The 19,987-nt window shown below is 52.3% G+C and overlaps 7 protein-coding genes across 7 annotated transcripts; 4 read left to right on the top strand and 3 right to left on the bottom strand.

Annotated features, from left to right (window-relative positions):
* Positions 1-567: 567 nt before the first annotated feature.
* On the top strand, positions 568-4,043 carry LAESUDRAFT_710876 (ATP-dependent metallopeptidase Hfl; the record flags this gene model as incomplete). The annotated part of the gene is made up of 17 exons (XM_040906801.1): positions 568-699; positions 756-1,029; positions 1,060-1,176; positions 1,630-1,692; positions 1,740-1,876; positions 1,932-2,098; positions 2,151-2,402; positions 2,459-2,571; positions 2,626-2,695; positions 2,782-2,851; positions 2,905-2,982; positions 3,046-3,135; positions 3,192-3,291; positions 3,362-3,441; positions 3,522-3,622; positions 3,762-3,828; positions 3,906-4,043. 17 exons carry the CDS (start codon positions 568-570, stop codon positions 4,041-4,043), a joined length of 2,049 nt encoding a protein of 682 aa, XP_040769092.1.
* A 1,720-nt stretch (positions 4,044-5,763) lies between these two features.
* LAESUDRAFT_671228 (uncharacterized protein) lies at positions 5,764-6,537 on the top strand. The gene is made up of 3 exons (XM_040905455.1): positions 5,764-6,106; positions 6,155-6,328; positions 6,377-6,537. Exons 2-3 carry the CDS (start codon positions 6,162-6,164, stop codon positions 6,411-6,413), a joined length of 204 nt encoding a protein of 67 aa, XP_040769093.1. The 5' UTR covers positions 5,764-6,106; positions 6,155-6,161; the 3' UTR covers positions 6,414-6,537.
* Positions 6,463-10,168, bottom strand: LAESUDRAFT_671230 (DNA repair helicase). The gene is made up of 20 exons (XM_040905456.1): positions 10,012-10,168; positions 9,930-9,960; positions 9,831-9,877; positions 9,699-9,776; positions 9,456-9,647; positions 9,206-9,325; positions 9,032-9,148; positions 8,859-8,982; positions 8,707-8,803; positions 8,551-8,654; positions 8,392-8,489; positions 8,243-8,337; positions 8,072-8,190; positions 7,948-8,017; positions 7,726-7,897; positions 7,489-7,674; positions 7,333-7,425; positions 7,167-7,273; positions 6,935-7,115; positions 6,463-6,870 (listed from the first exon to the last, which is right to left on the bottom strand). Exons 1-20 carry the CDS (start codon positions 10,036-10,038, stop codon positions 6,550-6,552), a joined length of 2,379 nt encoding a protein of 792 aa, XP_040769094.1. The 5' UTR covers positions 10,039-10,168; the 3' UTR covers positions 6,463-6,549.
* A 100-nt stretch (positions 10,169-10,268) lies between these two features.
* LAESUDRAFT_720577 (uncharacterized protein) lies at positions 10,269-12,008 on the top strand. The gene has a single exon (XM_040907845.1). The coding sequence runs from the start codon at positions 10,274-10,276 to the stop codon at positions 11,876-11,878; it is 1,605 nt and encodes a 534-aa protein (XP_040769095.1). The 5' UTR covers positions 10,269-10,273; the 3' UTR covers positions 11,879-12,008.
* Positions 12,009-12,191: 183 nt separating this feature from the next.
* On the top strand, positions 12,192-15,420 carry LAESUDRAFT_755013 (aflatoxin-detoxifizyme; the record flags this gene model as incomplete). The annotated part of the gene is made up of 20 exons (XM_040911980.1): positions 12,192-12,280; positions 12,341-12,557; positions 12,619-12,750; positions 12,809-12,975; positions 13,035-13,200; positions 13,254-13,312; positions 13,377-13,513; positions 13,582-13,746; positions 13,800-13,819; positions 13,873-13,878; positions 13,929-13,979; positions 14,038-14,062; positions 14,137-14,300; positions 14,359-14,387; positions 14,469-14,566; positions 14,620-14,654; positions 14,710-14,840; positions 14,906-14,999; positions 15,060-15,239; positions 15,304-15,420. 20 exons carry the CDS (start codon positions 12,192-12,194, stop codon positions 15,418-15,420), a joined length of 2,082 nt encoding a protein of 693 aa, XP_040769096.1.
* Positions 15,421-15,846: 426 nt separating this feature from the next.
* On the bottom strand, positions 15,847-17,465 carry LAESUDRAFT_755014 (protein serine/threonine phosphatase 2C; the record flags this gene model as incomplete). Its single annotated transcript, XM_040911981.1, has 10 exons — positions 15,847-15,886; positions 15,943-15,953; positions 16,014-16,148; positions 16,211-16,357; positions 16,419-16,536; positions 16,593-16,679; positions 16,731-16,791; positions 16,864-17,113; positions 17,195-17,209; positions 17,265-17,465. 10 exons carry the CDS (start codon positions 17,463-17,465, stop codon positions 15,847-15,849), a joined length of 1,065 nt encoding a protein of 354 aa, XP_040769097.1.
* Positions 17,466-17,623: 158 nt separating this feature from the next.
* LAESUDRAFT_692112 (uncharacterized protein) lies at positions 17,624-19,975 on the bottom strand. The gene is made up of 2 exons (XM_040906113.1): positions 19,188-19,975; positions 17,624-19,131 (listed from the first exon to the last, which is right to left on the bottom strand). Exons 1-2 carry the CDS (start codon positions 19,945-19,947, stop codon positions 17,684-17,686), a joined length of 2,208 nt encoding a protein of 735 aa, XP_040769098.1. The 5' UTR covers positions 19,948-19,975; the 3' UTR covers positions 17,624-17,683.
* Between the last annotated feature and the right edge of the window lie 12 nt (positions 19,976-19,987).

Here is a 19,987-nt window from a genome sequence, read left to right on the forward strand (position 1 = left end):
CGCTCGAGCGATCATCGCGTCGACCGTGTTTGAGGCCTTGCGAACAAATTTTTGTCATACTAGGCAACCCAGAGTTGATCCATTATTGGCAAAGGCATCGCAGGCCTTTCGCTCGTCGCGCGCTCGCCGTCGAAGGCGGCCGCCGTTTGCGTCGCTGCTCGGCGTGACGCCAAAGCACGTGCACACGTTAGAGCCGACGTTCCGCCGCTTGTCCAGCTTTCTGCTCAACGACTACGATCCCGGGGTGGCAGATGAGTTTGTCGTCGTTGGTGGGTTCGTTTCAGCCTGGATACAGGATCGTACTTTTGACATGTTCTTGGCCAACAGTTGGGGGGTGCACTCCGCGCTCAGTTGCGGTGTACAAGACCGCCATTACTACATCCACTATTGCATGCTCGCTCCCTTACGCTTGCAGCATCCACCTCAACAGTTTTGCGCTTCGTAGGATTTTCTCCTCGGACTCCCCCCTTCATAGTACATTATGTTCGGCCGTTCTCTCTCTCCTCCATCTTCTCACGTAAGCCCTCGCCTACACCACCTCCTGCGGTCGTAGCGCAGGTTGCCGCAATGGAGGCCGATGCAAATGCCAGTTCGAATGATGTCCAGAAACAAGTTGAATTGTATGAGGCGCTGGTTGGGACAGGCGTGAAGCCGGGATATGATGTGGTCATCGCACGATGGGAGCGGATGTGCGAATTCGTGAGCCTGCCTTTGTCGCCGCCGTTAACAATCTCTTCTCACCATGCTGACTCCAGGATCCGTCAAACCCAACGATACGCTCAGATATCGCCTTTCAGCTATATCTCACGGCTTTATTGAAGAATGGTCTTGGCTCATCTGTCGATGCTGCGGTTCGTCGACGCGATTCTCTGCTTGCCGCTGCTGGAGCTGCTTCTCCTGCTACCTCCTCTGCATCCTCTGGTACATCGTCTCTGGCTGCCGAAACACCAAATTCTGCTTTTGAACCCTCGTCGGCCCCGTCTTCTTCGACACCAACTGCTGAATCTGCCGCGCCCACCCCCACTTCCAGTAAGCAGGTTGCACAAGCTGTGCTTTCAGGACTAGCTCCTGCAACACGCCATGCGCCCTTAAACATGGACGTTGCGAAGCTCGCAGCTGCACTTACTAGTGGGATGGGCGTTCCTGGGAACCCTATTGCGGTGACGATCAGCGAGCGTGAGTATCATACTTCTTCACATGCTTCTTGCTCCTTCGCGAGCACCTTTCATGTCCACGCTATATTGTCGGGACCGTCATGGTGCCTGTTTGGTACGGTGCTTTCAGCTTGTGAGAATGTCTTGAACGGTCTCCGTGGTCCGTCAGAATAGTTCTCATTGAATTGTGCACAGTTTGTAGAGTTCTTTCCATTCTCACTGGCTGCCATTACTCGCCCGCGTCTCTGCTGAGAATGCAGACTGCTCGAGATTCATGGAAAACTAGGGCATTCTCTCATGGCCGATGATGTTCACCATGTGGAGCATAATGGCATCCTCACGATGTCCCTTCTAGAAATCGGGTAGCTTGCTGTCTGTTGGGCTACTATCCGACTATATCCGTTTCAATCTTGATATGATTTACAGCATTTCTTAAACCGATACCGTGACATATGCTAATTCGTGCATTTGACAGCAAAGGGCTCCTGGATCCCGCGACTTGTTAGATTCTTGGTACTTACGGCACTCTCTGGTTTCTGTAAGCCTTTAATCACTCTAGTCAAGTTTCATGCTAATTGTTCGCAGTCATTCTCGTCATGCTTGCCGTTCTTCTTGAGAACTCCGGCTTGATGAAAGCTGGACCTCGCCAAGCCGAGTTCGAGCCCGCACCAGGAAAGACGTACAGGTTCAGCGACGTTCATGGTGTGGATGAAGCGAAAGAGGTTAGTCAACGTGCTCGCTGTAAAGCCAGCTCTTGATCTGATCAATGCATCATAGGAACTGCAAGAGGTGGTCGAGTTCTTGAAGGATCCGACCTCTTTCGCGACACTGGGTGGCAAACTGCCCAAGGGCATCCTTCTTACTGGTCCTCCTGGAACGGGTAAGACCATGCTTGCTAGAGCAGTTGCTGGAGAGGCGGGTGTTCCATTCCTCTTTGCCTCAGGGTGCGTGATACTATGTGTTATTCGGAAACGTCCTAACGCTGTCTGAGATCAGCTCTGAGTTCGACGAGATGTTCGTCGGCGTCGGTGCCAAACGAGTGCGCGACCTCTTCGCTGCTGCACGGAAACGACAACCGGCGATCATCTTCATTGATGAGCTCGACGCGATAGGAGGCAAACGCTCGAACCGCGATCAACACTACTTGAAGCAGACGTTGAACCAGCTCCTGGTGGAAATGGATGGATTCCTGCCAAATGAAGGCGTCATCGTGATTGCTGCCACGAACTTTCCTGATAGCCTTGACCCGTCAGTTTGTTTCTCTAAATTTTGCTTACCCTTGAGGCCAACTCCGATATTTGTAGTGCACTTGTTCGACCTGGACGTTTCGATAGGCATATCGCCGTCCCTCTGCCAGATGTGCGTGGACGTGTTCAGATTTTGAAACACCATATGAAGGACGTGGTTACGGAACCCGGTACGTTGTAAGGCGCTCCCTAAGTCCAGTGTCTAACCGCTTCATGACGAAAAGGTGTTGATCCAATGATTTTGGCCCGAGGCACGGCTGGATTCTCTGGCGCAGACTTGCAAAACATGGTAAAGTACGTGGTCACGATACTCTACAAGACATATTGGTCTTCTACTGGAGCTAGATCAAATGTTCACAAGTGCTGACAACATGGACTAGTCAGGCTGCAGTACAAGCATCACGGGAGGGCGCCAAAGCCGTGGGTTTGAAGCATTTCGAGTGGGCCAAGGTACACACACTGAACATATATCCTCCTGCGAAGATGCTCATCATGGTCGATAGGATCGCATCATCATGGGAACTGAGCGAAGGACCGCATACATTAGTGAAGATGTCAAAAAGATGACTGCATACCACGAGGTTTGCTGCCATGATTTCCACTGCTGTGTACGGCGTAATCATCTAACTGTCATCTTTCGTCAGGGTGGCCACGCCCTTGTGGCATTGTACACTCAGGGTGCTATGCCTCTGCATAAGGTTACCTGTGTACCACGTGGTCATGCATTGGGTGTGGTATGTCCATTCGCAGATCTCCCCTCCTCGATGTGATATTGACCCTCGGCCGGCAGACAAGCCAATTGCCGGAGGATGATAGATATTCGGTCTCTCTAAAGGAGTACTTGGCGCAGATCGATGTCTGTATGGGTGGGCGCGTCGCTGAGGAGCTGGGTACGTGCCCTCAGTTTCGACGGTGCAGATCAGCTGATAACAGTATCCACCTCATGTCTGCTTGTTGCAGTCTACGGACCCGAAAACGTTACTAGCGGAGCATCTTCGGATCTGAAGCAGGCCACTCGCACCGCTCGGGCGATGGTGAAGGTCAGCACTTGCGTTTGCCAGCTACAGCGAACCTTTATTGACGTTATCTGGTGATCCATCGTGCCATAATCCGGCTATAGAACTGGGGTTTCTCTGATAAAATTGGTCCGGTATACTATAGTGATCGCGAAGATCCGATCAGTCCTAGCAAGAGCGACGAAATAGAAGGGGAAGTACGCAAGTAAGTCTAACCTTCGTCTACCAATTCTCGGAGGCTTGATCACCTCGCGTGGAACCAATGGTTCGCTCGGCGGATGCCTAAGCAGCCCATGGGAGTGTATATGTTATTGACTGACATTGTTCCCTCTGTGAACTCGCAGTCTGCTGATAGCGGGCGAATCACGAGTTACAAGTCTCTTGAAGTCGAAAGAGGAAGAGCTGCACAGGGTGAGCTTCCTCGGCATGTCAGCCGTCAGGGCACTGACGTGATCTGCTCCGTTTCATCTCATCTGCGCCCATGCCAGCTGGCTTCGGCGCTCATGGAACATGAGACACTAGATGCCGAAGAAGTGAAGAAGGTCGTCAAAGGAGAACCAATACGGAATATCAAGGAAGTCATCCAAGAGGACCTCTCACGAATGTCGGACGAGTCTAGCTCATAGCATGCATGTATGCATGTACTTTCCGTAATACTAGGAGGCTCTATTTCCGTACATTTTGCTTTGTACTTGTTACACGCTCCATATCGGGCATAATTTAACCTACAAGCATGTCGTAGGGGGAACGCCCAGCTGACGAAGGCCGAGATAGCCAGAGCCGAATGCCGGCAGATATTCCCGCATTCCAAGATATTCCAACGGGAGCTCAGCGCTCAATCCCCGTTGGGAACACCGGTTTCTCGCTTAGACATGCTTCTAGCAGACCGCGCCTTGCATCATATTGTGGTAAATGGGGCATGACTGCATACGCACCTGCAATGCGCAGTCGCACATGTACTTGCACCAAATAGAAACGTTCACGAGGGCATTGGAGCGAGATTGGGACCGTATCACTCCCTCGCTTGACGAGCCGGGTGTATATTGAACGCGAAGCAACAATGCGAGCGTGGAGCTACTCGGGCTACGCTCAGGCGTCCGACAGGCAACGTACGCGGCAATGCGGACTGCGATGATGCACATAAAGAGCAGGGTGTTACTCACTGAGAAACGCTCATGATAACCTATCGCTTGCCCGACATGACTGGGTTGCGTGCACTGCCGATCATGACTCAGACAATAGCCTCAAGACTAGAAAGTTTGACGCGATGTAGTATGCGCTGGGACTGCCAACTGGCCAGCGCACGTTATGCGGAGCAAGAAGCAGCCTGCGAAGAGTTCATGACTGCTGCGTCCAATGCGGCAATCCACGAGATCTGCGAATCTTCGTTTCTGAGATGACACGATGCTGCACGTCTCCGCGATTAGGCCAGGAACCGGTCATGACCGTTGTGCTCCACGCGAAGGGTGAGTGAGGCTTCCGTACCATATTTCAACTTCTTTCTGTAGCAACACGTCGTCTGCACCTGCTGTACAAGCGGATACGGTGAGCTCGTGAGATCTGAGAGACCAGAAAGCTCTGTAAGCCAACAGGACTGTACATTCTGTTCGGAATCGCTCAGATGTTGCTTCATGCGAGAAGCCTTCTTTGGTGGTTGGACAGATACCGCGAGTCAACTCGAGGTACAGCGCGCTCACCTGATAACGCCATCAGTGGTACGAAGCGGGCAAGCATGGAAGCCGTTCTACTGGTCGGTGCTTGAATGTACATATGGCTCTGACAAGGAGTGAACGCGACGAAGATTCTCAAGCGTGTCGGAATCTTGCGATGGCGATGGTAACTTCATGTGGTGATAGTTTGTGCGCATGTAGTACCGATACGAAATATGGGAAGGCCGCGTGCTTTTTAGTTTGATTTACGTAGCGCTACCATCATTGCATCACAGCGAATGAGATGCAAACGCGAGGGGTGCTTCCCTGAGTAGACTCAGTAGAGTCTAAACGGCTTGATGCACGCTGCCGTCCGCATGAGAGAGGCCTTATGACCATTTAGTGAGCACGGAGGGTGATCATTGGTGTCCATGAGGGTACTAGCGCGAGGTTTTAATGATATGGAAACTCAAACACTAGCATGAGCGACCATCTCGCGCAAGATTTCAACTGAGGTATGAATGGAACTTGGACATCTGTCCCCGAGATTGGACGGCATTTGACGCCCAATTTCAAGAGACCGTATTCTGATTCCGGCGCTGTTTGCTTCCACGTGCTTGGCAAGATGAGGGCACGGGGATTGTTCTGTTCGTGGGCATCGGCTGGCGTCCTTTTCTGATTCTGTTGGGATCCCTAGCGCATGCACCTCATGGTTCGATTAGATTTGTCTCACCAGCCGTTGAGGAGTCTGCCGCAGAAAAGGCTGAGTCTGCTCCGTAATACCGTATCGAATTTCGGTCCGTCTTGGAGCTGGCAAAATATGTAGCATTCCTTCTGGACCTTAAAAGCAACCGCACGCGCCCTCGGGTCGGGAGTCCATGTCGGACTATAAAGACATATATTCCTGCTAGCCAAGGCAAGGCAAGCTCATTTCATTCGCCGGGCCATCGCCTCGATCACAGTCGCCGTGGACTTCGATCAACGTTGTCGAACGCAATCCCCCCGACCTCCTACCTCCGCCGACCATCATAGCGCCCAATGTAAGTCGTTCTGCTTCCGGCCAGAAGTCCGTCTGATGAACGATTAAGCTCGCAGATGTGTCACCGACAACTGAGGTTCTACAAGTCAACACAATGCGGTCATTTGACTTTCACCGGAGACACCTACATCGATTGCAACTCTCCAAATTGTCGCATCAGTAGCGCACATCCCGCCACCTGCGGAGGGCCGGGGACAGTCTGCCGTTGCAGACGCTATTATACGTGCGTCAAGCTAAGCAATTCGAGGCAATACGCTTATATTTTTCGTAGGCAACCAGAGCGCATCGTCACACATGAGGCTAGTTGACGCGCTGAGCGTAGGCCGTTGGTTCATTCATGCTGATCCTTTCATCCACAGGTTCCAGGCAAATGTCCCCGCTGCCCTAAAGACTCGTAGCGTTTTACTGCGAGTTAAAGCGAATACAAATTGTACATAACATATACTATACATCAAGATCAATCTCTCCGAGGACCTGGTCGTCCAACCCTCCGTCCCCATACTCATCGTCTTCATTCACAGTTTCGTCGCGATATTCCTCTGCCTTGTGAGCGAGCTCTTTCTGTTTAGCTTGAGCCTTCTCGATATCTTCGAGGGTCCACAATGATATCCCTGTCTGATTCTCGTTTGGATTCTGCGAAATCGTGCGCATGAAGAGCTTGGACAGAGTCAGCGCCATATCCGTGGAGAGGTTTGACGCAGTCTCGGTAATGTATTGATTAATCCAACGCGGTAACTTGGCACGCTTATCCGCACGTGCGAACCGCTTTGACAAAGGGAGGCACGCAGTCAGCAGCTGGATTATTCCGGTCGATAGTCTGAGGGCTGACCTTATCCGCGAACACCATGAGGCCCCAATCAGTCTTCCCTCGCAGAACACGTCCCACACACTGTGCAGCGGTGCGCATTGCATCGAAGCCAAGGAACTCGGACTCTCGGATGCGATATGCATCTCTCAGATACTCCAGGCGTGCCTTGAGGATCCGGCTCTCGGTATACTGATACGGAACCCTAGAAGCTAGTGAGCTTTTGACGTCAACGACCTTGAGGACAGACACGCACCCAAACATGATGACAGCTCTTCCATAGTTATGATCAAAGTCAATGCCTTCAGAAACCTTGCCACGGGCAACAGAGAGTAGGACAGCTCCTCTACCATTATCACATGCCTTCACGACATACCGAAATGTCAGATAACGAAGCTCAAGAACACATCAAACTGGCATACCTTCCGATAATTTTCGAGCGCGATACTCGTCTCATTGGCGTCTGGCGTCTCCACAAATATCAGTTTGTGTTTCCACACTTCGTTTAAAATACCCTGACGGCATCAGCAACGTTGTCAGCCATGAGTTCAGAAGCAATTGCTACAGGTTCAGCTGACCATGTCATTCCACGCTGCGACAATTGACTCCATGTAGAGATAGCTCGGGAAGAAGGCGACTATACCGTCTGGTACGATCTTACTATATTCTATGAGAATGCTCCCGAAGTTGCGGACAACAGCCGGGTCGTTCCTGACTTCAAAGCGAGAACTGATGGCCACCTGGTCGCTGCCCCGCGTGATGACCTAGATTATATTCAAGTAATCGATAATAGATGTAATCAAATAGGCTGATACCAATGGCAAGAATGAATTTCGTGTGAGGGTCATTTGATACGATTCTTGAACGACAGGAGTGAATTGCAACATTTTTGGGTACATGTCCAAGGGCGAGATCGTTCCGGACGTTATCACGACTGAACTAAATCTTTCGAAGACTGGCTTGATCGCTATGGCAGGATCAAGGCATCTGAAAATTGATTTAAATTATATTGCCGCAGGCTCAAAGAACACGCTTACGTTAGGTGGAATATGGGATTTGGCACGGTAGAATTGTCGGTCTCGAAAGGCTCGAGGATGAGGAGAAACCCTAGAAACGTCTATCGATCACGGGTGGACAGTTGTCGAGAACCGCCAAGGTTACCTTTTTCATACGTCGCGACTAGAGTCGCAAAAGATGCCACTTTCTGTAAAGCAGAATATTCGTCCAATCTGCTCAACTCCAAGGTTCTGATTAATGATTGCAGTCGCTCGGCGCAGAACCTGCCGCATTCAAAATGAGACTGACTAGCCGGCCGCCCGGCATGGCGCTCACCGTAACGGCCTACGTTCGATGTACGTAATATCCTTGAGGTGCTGCAAGAACGATAAGGGTGTTTCCGCAACAACGTGAAGAACACGCATCCGCGTCTACCGACATGGTCGCAGTTTAGGTAATATCACCGATGGCGCCAAGAGACTAACCTTCAAATATTCTACGAAGCGCTTTAAGAATGCCACGAAATGCTCAGCCTTCCGTATGTTTCCAGGAACAGCCTCCTTGAGAAGGTCTTCGGGTAAGACTATGGAATGGAAGTCGCCTAAGGTCTGATGTTCGCACATCCCGAGGAGCGCGCTGCTTGCCTGGGTTGGACATAAAGGTATCCTCATCGCTGGAGGCTTCCTGCAGACCCTCCACGAGTCTTGCATACTCATCTTGCAGTTTCGAAGCATCCGTCTTCTTGATCCTAGGTCAAAGACCATGAGCAGACACATATCTGAGTAAGCTTGCGAGCCTACTCTTCAATCTTCTCTCCCAATCTGCCAACGCTTCTTACAGCAGAATCAAGCATCGGTCTTGTCAAATCAATGCTCAGTGACTCGATGCAGACGTTGTCTATGATATTTCAGGTCACTGACAGAGCCTATGGGCCATCGCCAATTTCAAATACCTATATTGTGAGCTTCGTCAAATACCACGATGGAGTCCTTGGACATTTCCTTCGAGACTTGCTCCGCAACTTTAGGATCGAGCAGGTAATGAAACGAATAAATGATCACGTCGACAAACGGCATCTATTACGCACAATCAGCACGACCCCGGATATTTGTTCAGGCCACTCACCATTCTTCGAACAGTAAAGTAAGGGCATGTCCTATGTTCATGCCCATATTGCAAAACGTCAGCGAGGGTCCAAATGCCGGGCGGTATCAAATTCCCAGGTTCGAGTTTCCCCAGGTTCTATTCCCCTCGTGAGCCGAACAGACCAGCCGAGATACAAATCATTGGGTAACAAACCTCGTGCCATTCACACAGCTCGACAGATCCGGGGTTCTGACGGCCCTTCTCACAGACGGCTGAGTTGGTGAGATCACGGCAGCGTGCATCCACAACCCTGCCCTTCTTCTCTTTTGAGACCTGTGAAACGATAAGTTTGAGATCCGATTTCGAGCCATCATGGGGCTTGGTCGAGACAAATGCTCAAGGCCAGAGTCTGAAGCTCTATTTCTGTCCTCGTTCGTGGCGGGTGACCTTGTATGTGACCTACCTCGGGGTGTATGCATAGGTTCTTGCGGCTCGTCAAGCCGATACCATAGAAATTCCGCTCCTTTTCTCTTTGCTCATCGGTCTCAGCACACGATAATCGGTATTCCATCAGTCTCTTCAGCTCCTCTAGAGCCTTCTCAATCTCCGGGACCGTCCGTGAACAGTAGATGAGCTTCCGCTTTGTGGGATAGAACTATGGGATGTCAGATATGGACTTGGATGTCCTAGTGACATTGCAATGTACTTGCTGGTATGAAACGATCAACGACAAGAGGGAGACGGTCTTGCCAGTACCTGAAGGCATCTCGAGCACGCAATGGCCCTGAAATGAGATGGGCAATGAGCAGAGTGTTGTATTAGACGTACAAATACTCACGGCTGCATCAAGGGTACGCTTAAGGTCACACATATAGGAATATTGTTCTATGTTTCAGCCATGAACTTAGGCAGAATGGTCTAGTGCTGTCCGACACACCTGGGTATATTCTGTCATAAGGGAAAACCACCTGCAGACGTGTCAGAGAACTCCATGTGGGCACGACCGACGGTGTACGAACGGGCAAGTCGTCAATGTGGAACTTCATTCTGGCTGGATGTGTTGCCGCGGCGGTTGCTAAGTGGGCTACTCAGAGCTAGATTGATACAATTGTATAGCGTGGCGTGCAAACGGATAGGAAGAAATTTCCAGCTTGGTCTAGTTCCGGCAGCCTTACGGCATCAGGTCAAAGCGTGACCCAAACGCGTCGCCGAATGAGTGTGACGCGGGGCCACACGTCCTCGGTCACTGCGTGCTCCTGTCACGCGCCTCGCCCATCGACTATGTTGGCGAGACATCCTCACAGAGCAGCTCTTCTAGTCCTCCGCCGCTTCACCGTCCGTCGGCGACATCCTGCACTCTGTCGGTTTGAATCGAATGGAAACCTTGAACCTGTATCCCCGCAAACAGGCCCCCAAAATGGACCGTCCACTAATTTCATACAGAATAGTTTCATCAGGGACACTGCTTTCGCGCTAGATACTTTCAGGCGGCTACTCAAGTTCTCTCTTATTGGCGTTGTTGGCATTGGAGCGACCGCGGTCACTGCGCTAATGGCGGCTCATTTGTGGGTGGAACAAGTCGAGCTTGCACCGGAGACTGACGAAGAAGTCCGGAAGTGGGAGTGGGATCGTGAAGCGGACAGATGGACAGGCGGGGCTACAGGCGGGACAGATCCTGGGTTGGGAACGAAGGGCAGGATGGCTGTCCGCAGCGCGTGGATTGCGCAGAATTGGGGGACCGGCTCTGCCCCTAGTGTCGTCGGTTCGAAGGCGTATAGCGGCCGTGTACGCTCAGGGGAGGGAATGCGTGCCGTCGAGGCTCGCCTGGAGTTTGCGCAAGACTTCCTCAACATTGCGATTCATACTGCATCGCAGAAGAGCCAGTCTGGCAACCTCCGACCGGATACCATCACCGAGCTCATTGCTCGGCATGCTAATGTGATGGAGCGCATGGGTACAAAGGACGCGTTGTTCGAGGCTAGGTCCGAGTATGAGCGGGTGTGGGCAGGGCTTCCGGGCAAGGGAATCGACTCGGCTCGTATCGCTCTGAAGTTGGGAGACCTGAACCACCGCCTTGGCGACCCGGAGGATGCATTGGCCTGGTGGGCGCGTTCTATCCAGCTGGCACAAGGCTCCACTGTCCTCGCAAGTGTGCCACCTGCTGTACCGGCATCTGTGCCGTCAGCTCCTCTCGCTCAACGCACACTTATCTCGAATCTAGTGTCTCTGTCCGCACACTATGCGACGTCGGGTCAGCTACGACAGGCCAGGGCGGTCGAGGAGGCTTCTCTTGCTCTATTGCGGTCTGTCAAGCAGCCGGAGTCATTTGAGTCCACGACACCCCCACACGCATTGCACGCCTTGTTCATCCTGCACCGTTCGTCGTTGATATCCATTCATTTGGCTGAGGTTCTGTACGCCCTCAAAGAGCAGCCTGCAGTTTCTGTCCAATGGCTCTCTCGGGCTGCTGAGTCGGCTGAGCGAGTAGCATTGGTATTGACCGGTCTTCCTCCAATCCACCCTGATGCCCCTGAATCTCAGATTCCTCACCCACCATCGTCTGAAGCCCCGTTAGTCCCGGCTTACGCCAAGTCACGCACTATGTCCCGACCGGCGGGGAGTCTCCTTCGTGATTCCAGGCGTACAGCGGCTGAAGCTTGGAATCTGATGGGTATTCTCGTGGAGAAGTCGCGTGCGAAAGGGGCTACAGAAAAGGCCTTGGAATGCTACGAACGGGCATTGGGCTGGGCCGGTGTCGCTGCGGACAAAGCGGGAGGGATTGGCAAAGCCGGGGAAGGTACGTTGGAGACGGAGTGGAAAGCTTTGTGGGCAAATTATGTACGCGTTCGCGACGTTGTTCGCAAGGAGACGGAGAATGGCAAGTAGTGCGGATTATGAACATCACTTGTGCTGTGTCCGGTGATATATGAATTATTTACTTGGCTTGTACAATGTATTATTAGTTAGTGCCTCTTCAATAATCGACTCCGGCCACCGCTAAGTAGGTGCAGCGAACATCGTTATCGCGATCGAGATGCGATCGGAGATCTCCACGCGGCATTTGCCATTGCTTCCTCGAGCACGCTGCCCCGCGTCCGCCACGCCCATGCGAGGTCCTCTTTGGTCCGCCGCTCGTCTGCGCCCATTCGCGTCTTCACCTCGTCGAACAATCTTGAAGCCTAATCACTCATCGAGAGCAATGTCCAACGTCGCGTCCGAACGCTTCTTCGCGGATCGTGCTTCTCCGCTGTGCAGCCTGCAGGTCGCAAAATCGTTCGCGCAGTTGACGTGAGCAGCCCACGTTGATCACCGTATGATCTACGGCCGATGATCAGCCGATTGGTGTAGTCCGAAAGAGAAGAAGTATGCGCACTATGTTGGAGAAGCGTCCTGGGCCGGCGCACGCATCATTCAAGGCCAATGGACCCCGCAGGCCCAGAAGTTGTACGACCTATTGATTTTGATATTCAGCAATGATGGGAAGTTGGGAGACCTTGATCGATTGAAGAAGCAGTCAGGCTCGACGGACGAGGAGTGGGAGGACTTGATGCAGTATACAAGCCAAGTAAGCATTGACAGACTTCACCCTCTCTCGAAGATCGTCGTTCAATGAGGCCCCGGCGCAGGTCTTGAGCAACCTCGTGAACTACAAGTCTTTTGGCTTCACCAAATTCATTCCACGTATTTCAGAGGCCAGTTTCGCTGCCGTTGTCGAGAAATCTACCAACGCTACCGAGGCATTGAAGCTCTGGAAAGAGGTATGGTCCACAATATGCCTGATGATGCCATACATTGACGCACATTAAATGCCAAAAGCTCAAGGAGCACATCTATCAGTTGGTACCTGAGTCGAGCAATTTCATCGGCAAGCGTCGCCTCGGCCACATATCGAACTATTATCTTGGAAACCCCATCCTCGACGCTGAGGTTGCTGCTGTACAAGCGGGCGCTGAGAAGATCGGTGTCGATGTCCTAAATACACGGTCTGCTTTCCAGCCTCTTATGTCGCGATACAGTGATGCTGATGAGTATACCTTTTCAGCGTGAGGAAAGATGGCCCAGACAGTTTCGCCCTGCTTGTCGCATCAGCGAAGCCACAGCCCCCTGCGATCCATGAGATTGAAATCCTCAATCAAGGTGATAAGCTCACGGTTGAGTATGGTGACTTTGCAGAGCCTTTACAAAAAGCGGTGGATGCACTCAGAGAGGTACGGCGACAGATCACACCTACCTGTGCAGGTAGTGATCTGGCCTTGTATAGGCCAAGAAATATGTCGCAAACGACCGTCAAGCTGCCATGGTCGACTATTATATTGAATCGTACGTGCCGATGTCAGGCAGTACCCACGCGTGCAAGCCACTAACCTCGTGATTGGATGGGCAGCTTTGAGACAGGCTCGATTGACGCTCACAAGAAGGGCTCTACCGAATGGGTCAAGGACATCGGTCCCGTGGTTGAGAGCTATATCGGTTTCATTGAAACCTATGTCGATCCCTACGGCGGTCGTGCTGAATGGGAAGGTCCGTATACGCCTTCTCATATTCACTTGTCGCTGTCTGACCCTTGAGTCTGAATTCGATTGTTTTAGGTTTCACGGCCATCGTCAACAAAACTTTGAGTGCAAAATACGACAAGCTCGTCGCGAGCGCGCCGGTCCTGCTCGAAGTGCTGCCGTGGGGCAAAGATTTCGAGGTGGATCAGTTCCGGAAGCCGGATTTCACTGCACTGGAGATTGTTACATTTGCGACAGGAGGTAAAATAGGGCGCTTGCGAGTATGTAATGTGATGCTGATTTGGATTCGCTAGGCATTCCTGCTGGTATCAATGTACGTGGTGTTCTTCATCTGCTTCTGCGCTGAAGTTGACTGTCATGTCCCAGATCCCCGTGAGTTGATCATGATATCTGCCTGAACGGTTGCTAGAAGATATGCGCAGAATTACTACGAAATTCGGGAGTCAGTCGGGTTCAAGAACGTGTCGCTCGCCGTAAGCTATGCTACCTCCGTTTCGTCGCGGTTGATATTAATCATCGCCATACAATAAGAATATCCTCGCGGCCAAAGCTCCGAGTATGTGTCACTGCGATTGCAAGATTACCGATGATGACAACTCGGTTAATCAATCGTTCTCTTGTCCCCTCCAGACGAAGAGCTTACCTTCATCCATCCGGATGACGTCGACCTCTACAATGCGTGGGATTCACGTGCATTCGAGCTGCAAGTTGCCAATCATGAGTTGCTTGGCCACGGCTCCGGCAAGCTCTTCCAGGAGAACGCCGACGGCACGAAGAACTTCGATCCGACGAAGGTGCGCTCGTCATCCCTCCGCTGTTCTGGCCAGATAGACTTATTTTTGCACCATCCAGGTCATCAACCCTCTGACCGGAAAGCCAATGTAAGTAACAATGTAATGGTCAGAACATCGGTCCAAAGAAGTGAAGGGTGAACGTGATTTTCAACCTGTTCTTTCACACAGCACGTCTTGGTACAAGCCCGGCCAAACACCTGGTTCGGTTCTCGGAGAAGTCTCCTCTTCGATGGAAGAGTGTCGGGCCGAAACTGTCGCTCTATATCGTCAGTGCCGCATAGATCATCCTGTACTCGTCGCTCATTCTGCCTTGGCGCAGTCGTCAGCAACGCGGATATCCTGAAGATCTTTAGCGTAAGGCAGACTTCTTTTGGGGGCGCACGCCATCTGACGAGACCACTGCGTGCAGTACGTCGATCAAAAGGATGTCGAAGATGTCCAATACATCACTTTCCTCCTGATGGCACGAGCTGGCCTTCGTGCCCTGGAGTACTACGACCCTGCTACCAAGAAGCATGGACAGGCACACATGCAAGCTCGGTAAGCCTCCTTCCGCTCAGAAGTAGCCAATCAGCTTCATAATGTTCTCGCGACGACACGTGCAGGCTCGGAATTACCCAGTTCCTCATGAAATCTGGCATCGCTTACTTGGAAGAGGTTCGGGACGCGAACGGTGTGCTCGAGAATCTCTACATCCGGGTGAGTGCGCTTCTCGTGGGCGGTCTCGCCACGGCTACATGATGATACGCGGGTCTGCAGGTCGACAAGCAGAAGGTGCTCACGCAGGGCCGTGAGGTGGCCGGAAAGCTTCTCGTAGAACTGCAGGTGCGCAAGAGCGCCGCGGATGGTCCAGGCGCTCGTGCGTACTACACTGAGCTCACGACACCGCTGCCTGGATGGGACGGTGAGATACGGGACTTGGTGCTCAAGAAGAAATTGGTGGGTGGATGAGGTTTCGTCAAGTACTTCAGCATGTCTAACTCAGTCTTTTCACAACGTGCAGCCGCGTAAGATCTTCGTGCAACCCAATACGTTCATCGTGGACGACGAAGTGGTGCTGAAGGAATACCCGCTCACACCGGCCGGTGTTATCGAGAGTTTCATTGAGCGCCGATTGTAGGTGGCGCTGCTCCATCGGCCGTTGTGGGTGTCGACGTCAGCGACGTGCATAGGGAAAAGGATTTCGGAGAGTCGGCTCCTACCGGTCATCGAAAGGGCGAAGGGAGGCTTCCGCACAGTGTGAAGCAACTACTGTGATCAAGGTGTATGCATCAACGGCCGACAACCTGTATATTACTGCTATATGCGCGGCGCAATGCGATCTACGTGTAAAGTACCGTTAGCTATTGGTTATTCTAGGAGCCATAGTCCATGTGTGCGGATACCGGCTATGTTGATGTCCGGAGGTATTGCTACCGGCGGGTATAATACGTCTATCATCCTAGGCTGTAGTGAATGTTACCGGAGGTCCGAAAATGAGATCCGGCTCACGGGTAAATGAAAATGGGGAGGAGCGTGATAAAGAAAGGATTATTAGTATGAACGATCAGAGCGTCTCGCGCACCAATGCGACGATCACCGTGACGCTGCACGACGACTCTTGCTTCAGCCATGACCTAGACACTTTGAGCGAAACACTCACTCGTCGACTTTCTACGGAACGAGAAAAAGTGCATTAGCTCGACTCGCTGGACAACGTGTGACGGCACTTACCCCTCCACGGAAATACATGCCTTCCCTCGCCGCCGCTCTCTCGAACGGACTAACCCTGGTCTTGTTCGCCATACAACCTCGTGCATAGTCGACGAGACGTTCCGCCACCGTTTGGACGAGTTGATCCTCAGAACTCTGGTAGAGGGCACGCGCAGTTAGCTCATTACAGGTTCTACGTACGTCGAGAACAGCATTACCTCTTTTACCACCTGCTCCCCTTCTGGCTCATCACCATCTGTATGTCGCGGTTGTGATGCTTTTGGCCCTATGTTGAACCGCCGTGAAATTAGGGAGCATATTTTGATAATTTCTGCCGGGAAAACATTGTCTGACAGTCCATCCGTCTAGCCAATGTATGATATTCCTTTCAACAATATTTCATTGAGGATATGTGAGCTGACGTACATATGCGATGATGAGATCTCCATCGCGAAGCTTTGTCTCATAGATGTCGGCGTCTCTTGGTGAATCGACGCAAGCACGAGAAAACCGCGGAATGGACGTTGGCAGCTTGGAGAGTTGCCTGAGTAAGGGTTTCATCAGATGGTGGACGAGGAGCACGGAGGTGAGTGAACGAACTTTGGACAGTTGAAGAAGTGCTGTTGTACAGGCTGCTGGTGTATCACTGAAGACGAGCGAAATATTGCGAATCCGCTGTCTCCCAGACTACGATGGATTCTGTCAGAGAATCTGAGGGCGCAGGGCGGTGAGACCTACTTTGCTGCCCGAAGAATACCTGACGATGCGTTGAGAGTGAGCAGGCACGCCGTACTCGATCCTGCGCAACACCGGACACGGAGTCCCGCCTTTCCGTCAGCCCGCAGTATCGTCAAGTCAGCGCGATACTCACCCGCCTGCACGTATCGCTCTCTCAGGACGGCACCGTACGCCAACTCAAGGCACTCTGCGGGCGTCATCTCCCAGCCCTCGACCTGCTCGCGCTCTTCGTAGTCCTGCGTTGGGTCCGTCTCTGGCTCACCGGCCCATGCATTTTTTGAATATCGATGCGCGTGGTACATGAGGGCTTGCGAGAAGAGAGAGGGATCCACACCGGAGTCGACCCAACCGCCAACACCGTCCGCGACGCCAAAGGATATCCCCTTCATAATCCACAACGACCGGACCCAGCGTGCGAGACGCGTCAGGACTCAACGGGACCACAAGACTGCGACGGCACCCACCGACTCGTTGCGCATCTATAAGCGGCATGTAAGGGTAGTGAGGAACGTAGGGTACAGATCGAGAGCTTACATCCTGCACATAAAAAAAATCCTCTCCAATATGTGTACCAGTCGATGAATGATACTTGGACATTATCTCGTCTCTCCAATGGCCTATTTCGCTCTCTGGTGGAAATGGCTTCGTCTTGAAGCGGCGGGTCTGTGGCTCTGGGGGTTTGCCTGCCCAGTTAGCACCGACGTGGAAGCGATACGGGCGAGGGAGAGACGACATGGAACGCGACCTGAGTGTCGGACATGATTTCGGAATGGCGAAGGTGGATCGTATGAATGTCATTGAGTTGTGCAGGGTCGTTGAGCTCAAGAAGATCTCTAAGACTCACAGCCGCGTCCCACGTGAACTGATGTCACAGGGGAATTATTTTAAGCGCTCGTATGCATCCACCATTGCCTTTGTGGATAAACTTATATGAATTCTGGAGTACATAAACGCTAACGAGGTCGACGAACACCTACATCACTCCATCGTCTCCAGTCGAAACGCCCATCCGTGACATGACCCTTGCTCGCCGCCTTCCCACCCTTATCACCCGGCCTGATTTTCACCTTGTCAATATTCGAATGGTCCTCGTCTGGCTTTGGTGATTTCACTTGCAATGTCTCTGTGCTGCGGGCCTTGATCAACGCTGGTAATGTCGTCTGGATGCTACTCCGTCTCTTGGACAGCTTTGGCGCGGTAGTTTTGTCTCTTGAACGCGGTCTGCACTCAGCAGGAATTGTTGGCACCTTTAGCTGCGAGATCGGCTGCAGGGGCTTATTTGTGCGGCCAGTGTTATCGCTGGAAATGATGGCGGCGTCTTTCACTGATTCGCGTGGGAGTACACAATCCCGGCCTTCCCGGCGGGTGCTTCGCGCAGTTTGCTTTTTTCGAAGGAATGGATTGGCAGAGGGTACCTTCTGCCCGCTCGCACCGCTTTTTTCCTCCTGAATACGTGCAGCAGCAGCTTTGCGCGCTCGAACTGCTGCCTGCATCTTCCGCACGTTCTGCTCGACTCGTGCGTGGTTCCGCGCTCCATCCGAACGCACGGCGTTTCCATCTACCAGCCGATCTCCCACACGAGCTCTCTTGCTCGGACGCTCCTGCGATTCTCGTATCCTCGCCTTCCATTCGGCGAGTGACTTGGGGAGCGAACTCCACGGTGGTGGTGGACGTGCAAGCATGAATGGGTCCGCAGCTGCCTCCTGCGCAGCATGACTTCGGGATCCCGCCGGCACAGCACTCGAGTCCACCCGTGGAAGCATCGATGATAGGGATGGCATCCGCTCGGACGGCGCTGTCCTTGCGGCCGAAGGGTTTTCGTAGAATCGCAGCGCCGCTTGACGTTGAGCATGCAGGTATGCTTCTTGCCCCGCAGCGAAATTCTCCTCGGCAGAGTCAATGTCATCGTCGGAGAAAGTAAGCCCATATCCATCCTCGCTTTGCGACTCATCATCACCAAATTCATCGTCCGTTCCGTCCTCTTCCCCAGAGACACTAGCAGGACTGTTTTCTGCGCTCGAATCATCATCATTATCGGACGTGTCCCTCGCGTCATCGTCAAAGTCATCACCTTCATCACTAATACCTCTAAAAATATCCGGGGAAGGTGGGCGAGGCTGATATGGCAAGAAAACGTCCTTTCGCCCTCGCGATAGGAGCTGCAGCTCGGTTGTTTCCGATGACTCCAACGACCCTCTCATCGTGAACGGGGTAGCATGATGATACAGCGAGTCGATCAGAAGGAAATATGGATGTGGATTCGAGAACAGAGAGCTAGGTGAATGTAGTTGTGCAAGCTGGTCGAGAGCTTCTGCCATAGAGGCGGTGTTAAATAGAATAGATTCCTTGCTTGGACGAAAGGGACCGGGATTATTTTGTACGCAACGTGTGCCCCTGAGATCTATGAATTGAATCCAGATGCAATGAACGGAATGAGCGGAGATGTAGACGACGTACCTACTACGCAGAGCAAGGGGAAGTTGGTGAGACAGTCGAAGACGTCACTCTTGATACTCATGCAGTGTCTGAGGCCGAGGATTCGTAGACCCCATGGACCTCTCCGCGCAGTAGCAGAAGAATCATCGCCTTGCTCTTCGTCTTCAGCAAAGGTCAAAGTCTTAGATAGCCTCTTGATGCCCCAGGCGCTGAGCGCTGTCCCACTTGCGTCAAATGCGCACAGGCCATGCAGCGCTTTGAGCTCAATGACGTTGTCATCTGTCAGTTCTGCACAACATGGTAGCTCGAGCACGGTGAGCAATGCGAACTCTGGGGTAGACGGGATGCGCTGTAGCAAAGGTAGGTGTTCGTCCGATAGCGGAAGAACATAATGACGGAACGCGTCCGGGACACCATAATAAAGCTGAACAATGAGAGACCATAGGCGCGGGTCAACCCTTGTCAGATCGAAGGACTTGTTGTCGCGGTATTCAGGTATCAGTGCACGCAGAGGATCGTATACATCCGGGGAACCAGCCGCTCGATAACTTAGTCGAGCACGACCAAGAGCATGTACCTGATCTGGGAAGTCAAGCACCTTCTGTATGCAGAAGTAGGTGAGCGGAGGGACATAGGAAAGTGGCCGACCAGCCGTGAAGGCAGAATGATATGGGGCGGCAGCGGAAGACGTGGTTGGTAGAGCATACTTGAGGATGGTGGTACATGCGTCGTCTGAGCTTAGGATTGCTTGTGGATGCCATAGAACGATGGGCTTGCTCATACGTACCGAGTTGTTTGGTGGCTGTCGGATGGTAAGATAT

The sequence above is a fragment of the Laetiporus sulphureus genome (assembly GCF_001632365.1).
Source record: "Laetiporus sulphureus 93-53 unplaced genomic scaffold LAESUscaffold_3, whole genome shotgun sequence".
NCBI lineage: Eukaryota > Fungi > Basidiomycota > Agaricomycetes > Polyporales > Laetiporaceae > Laetiporus > Laetiporus sulphureus.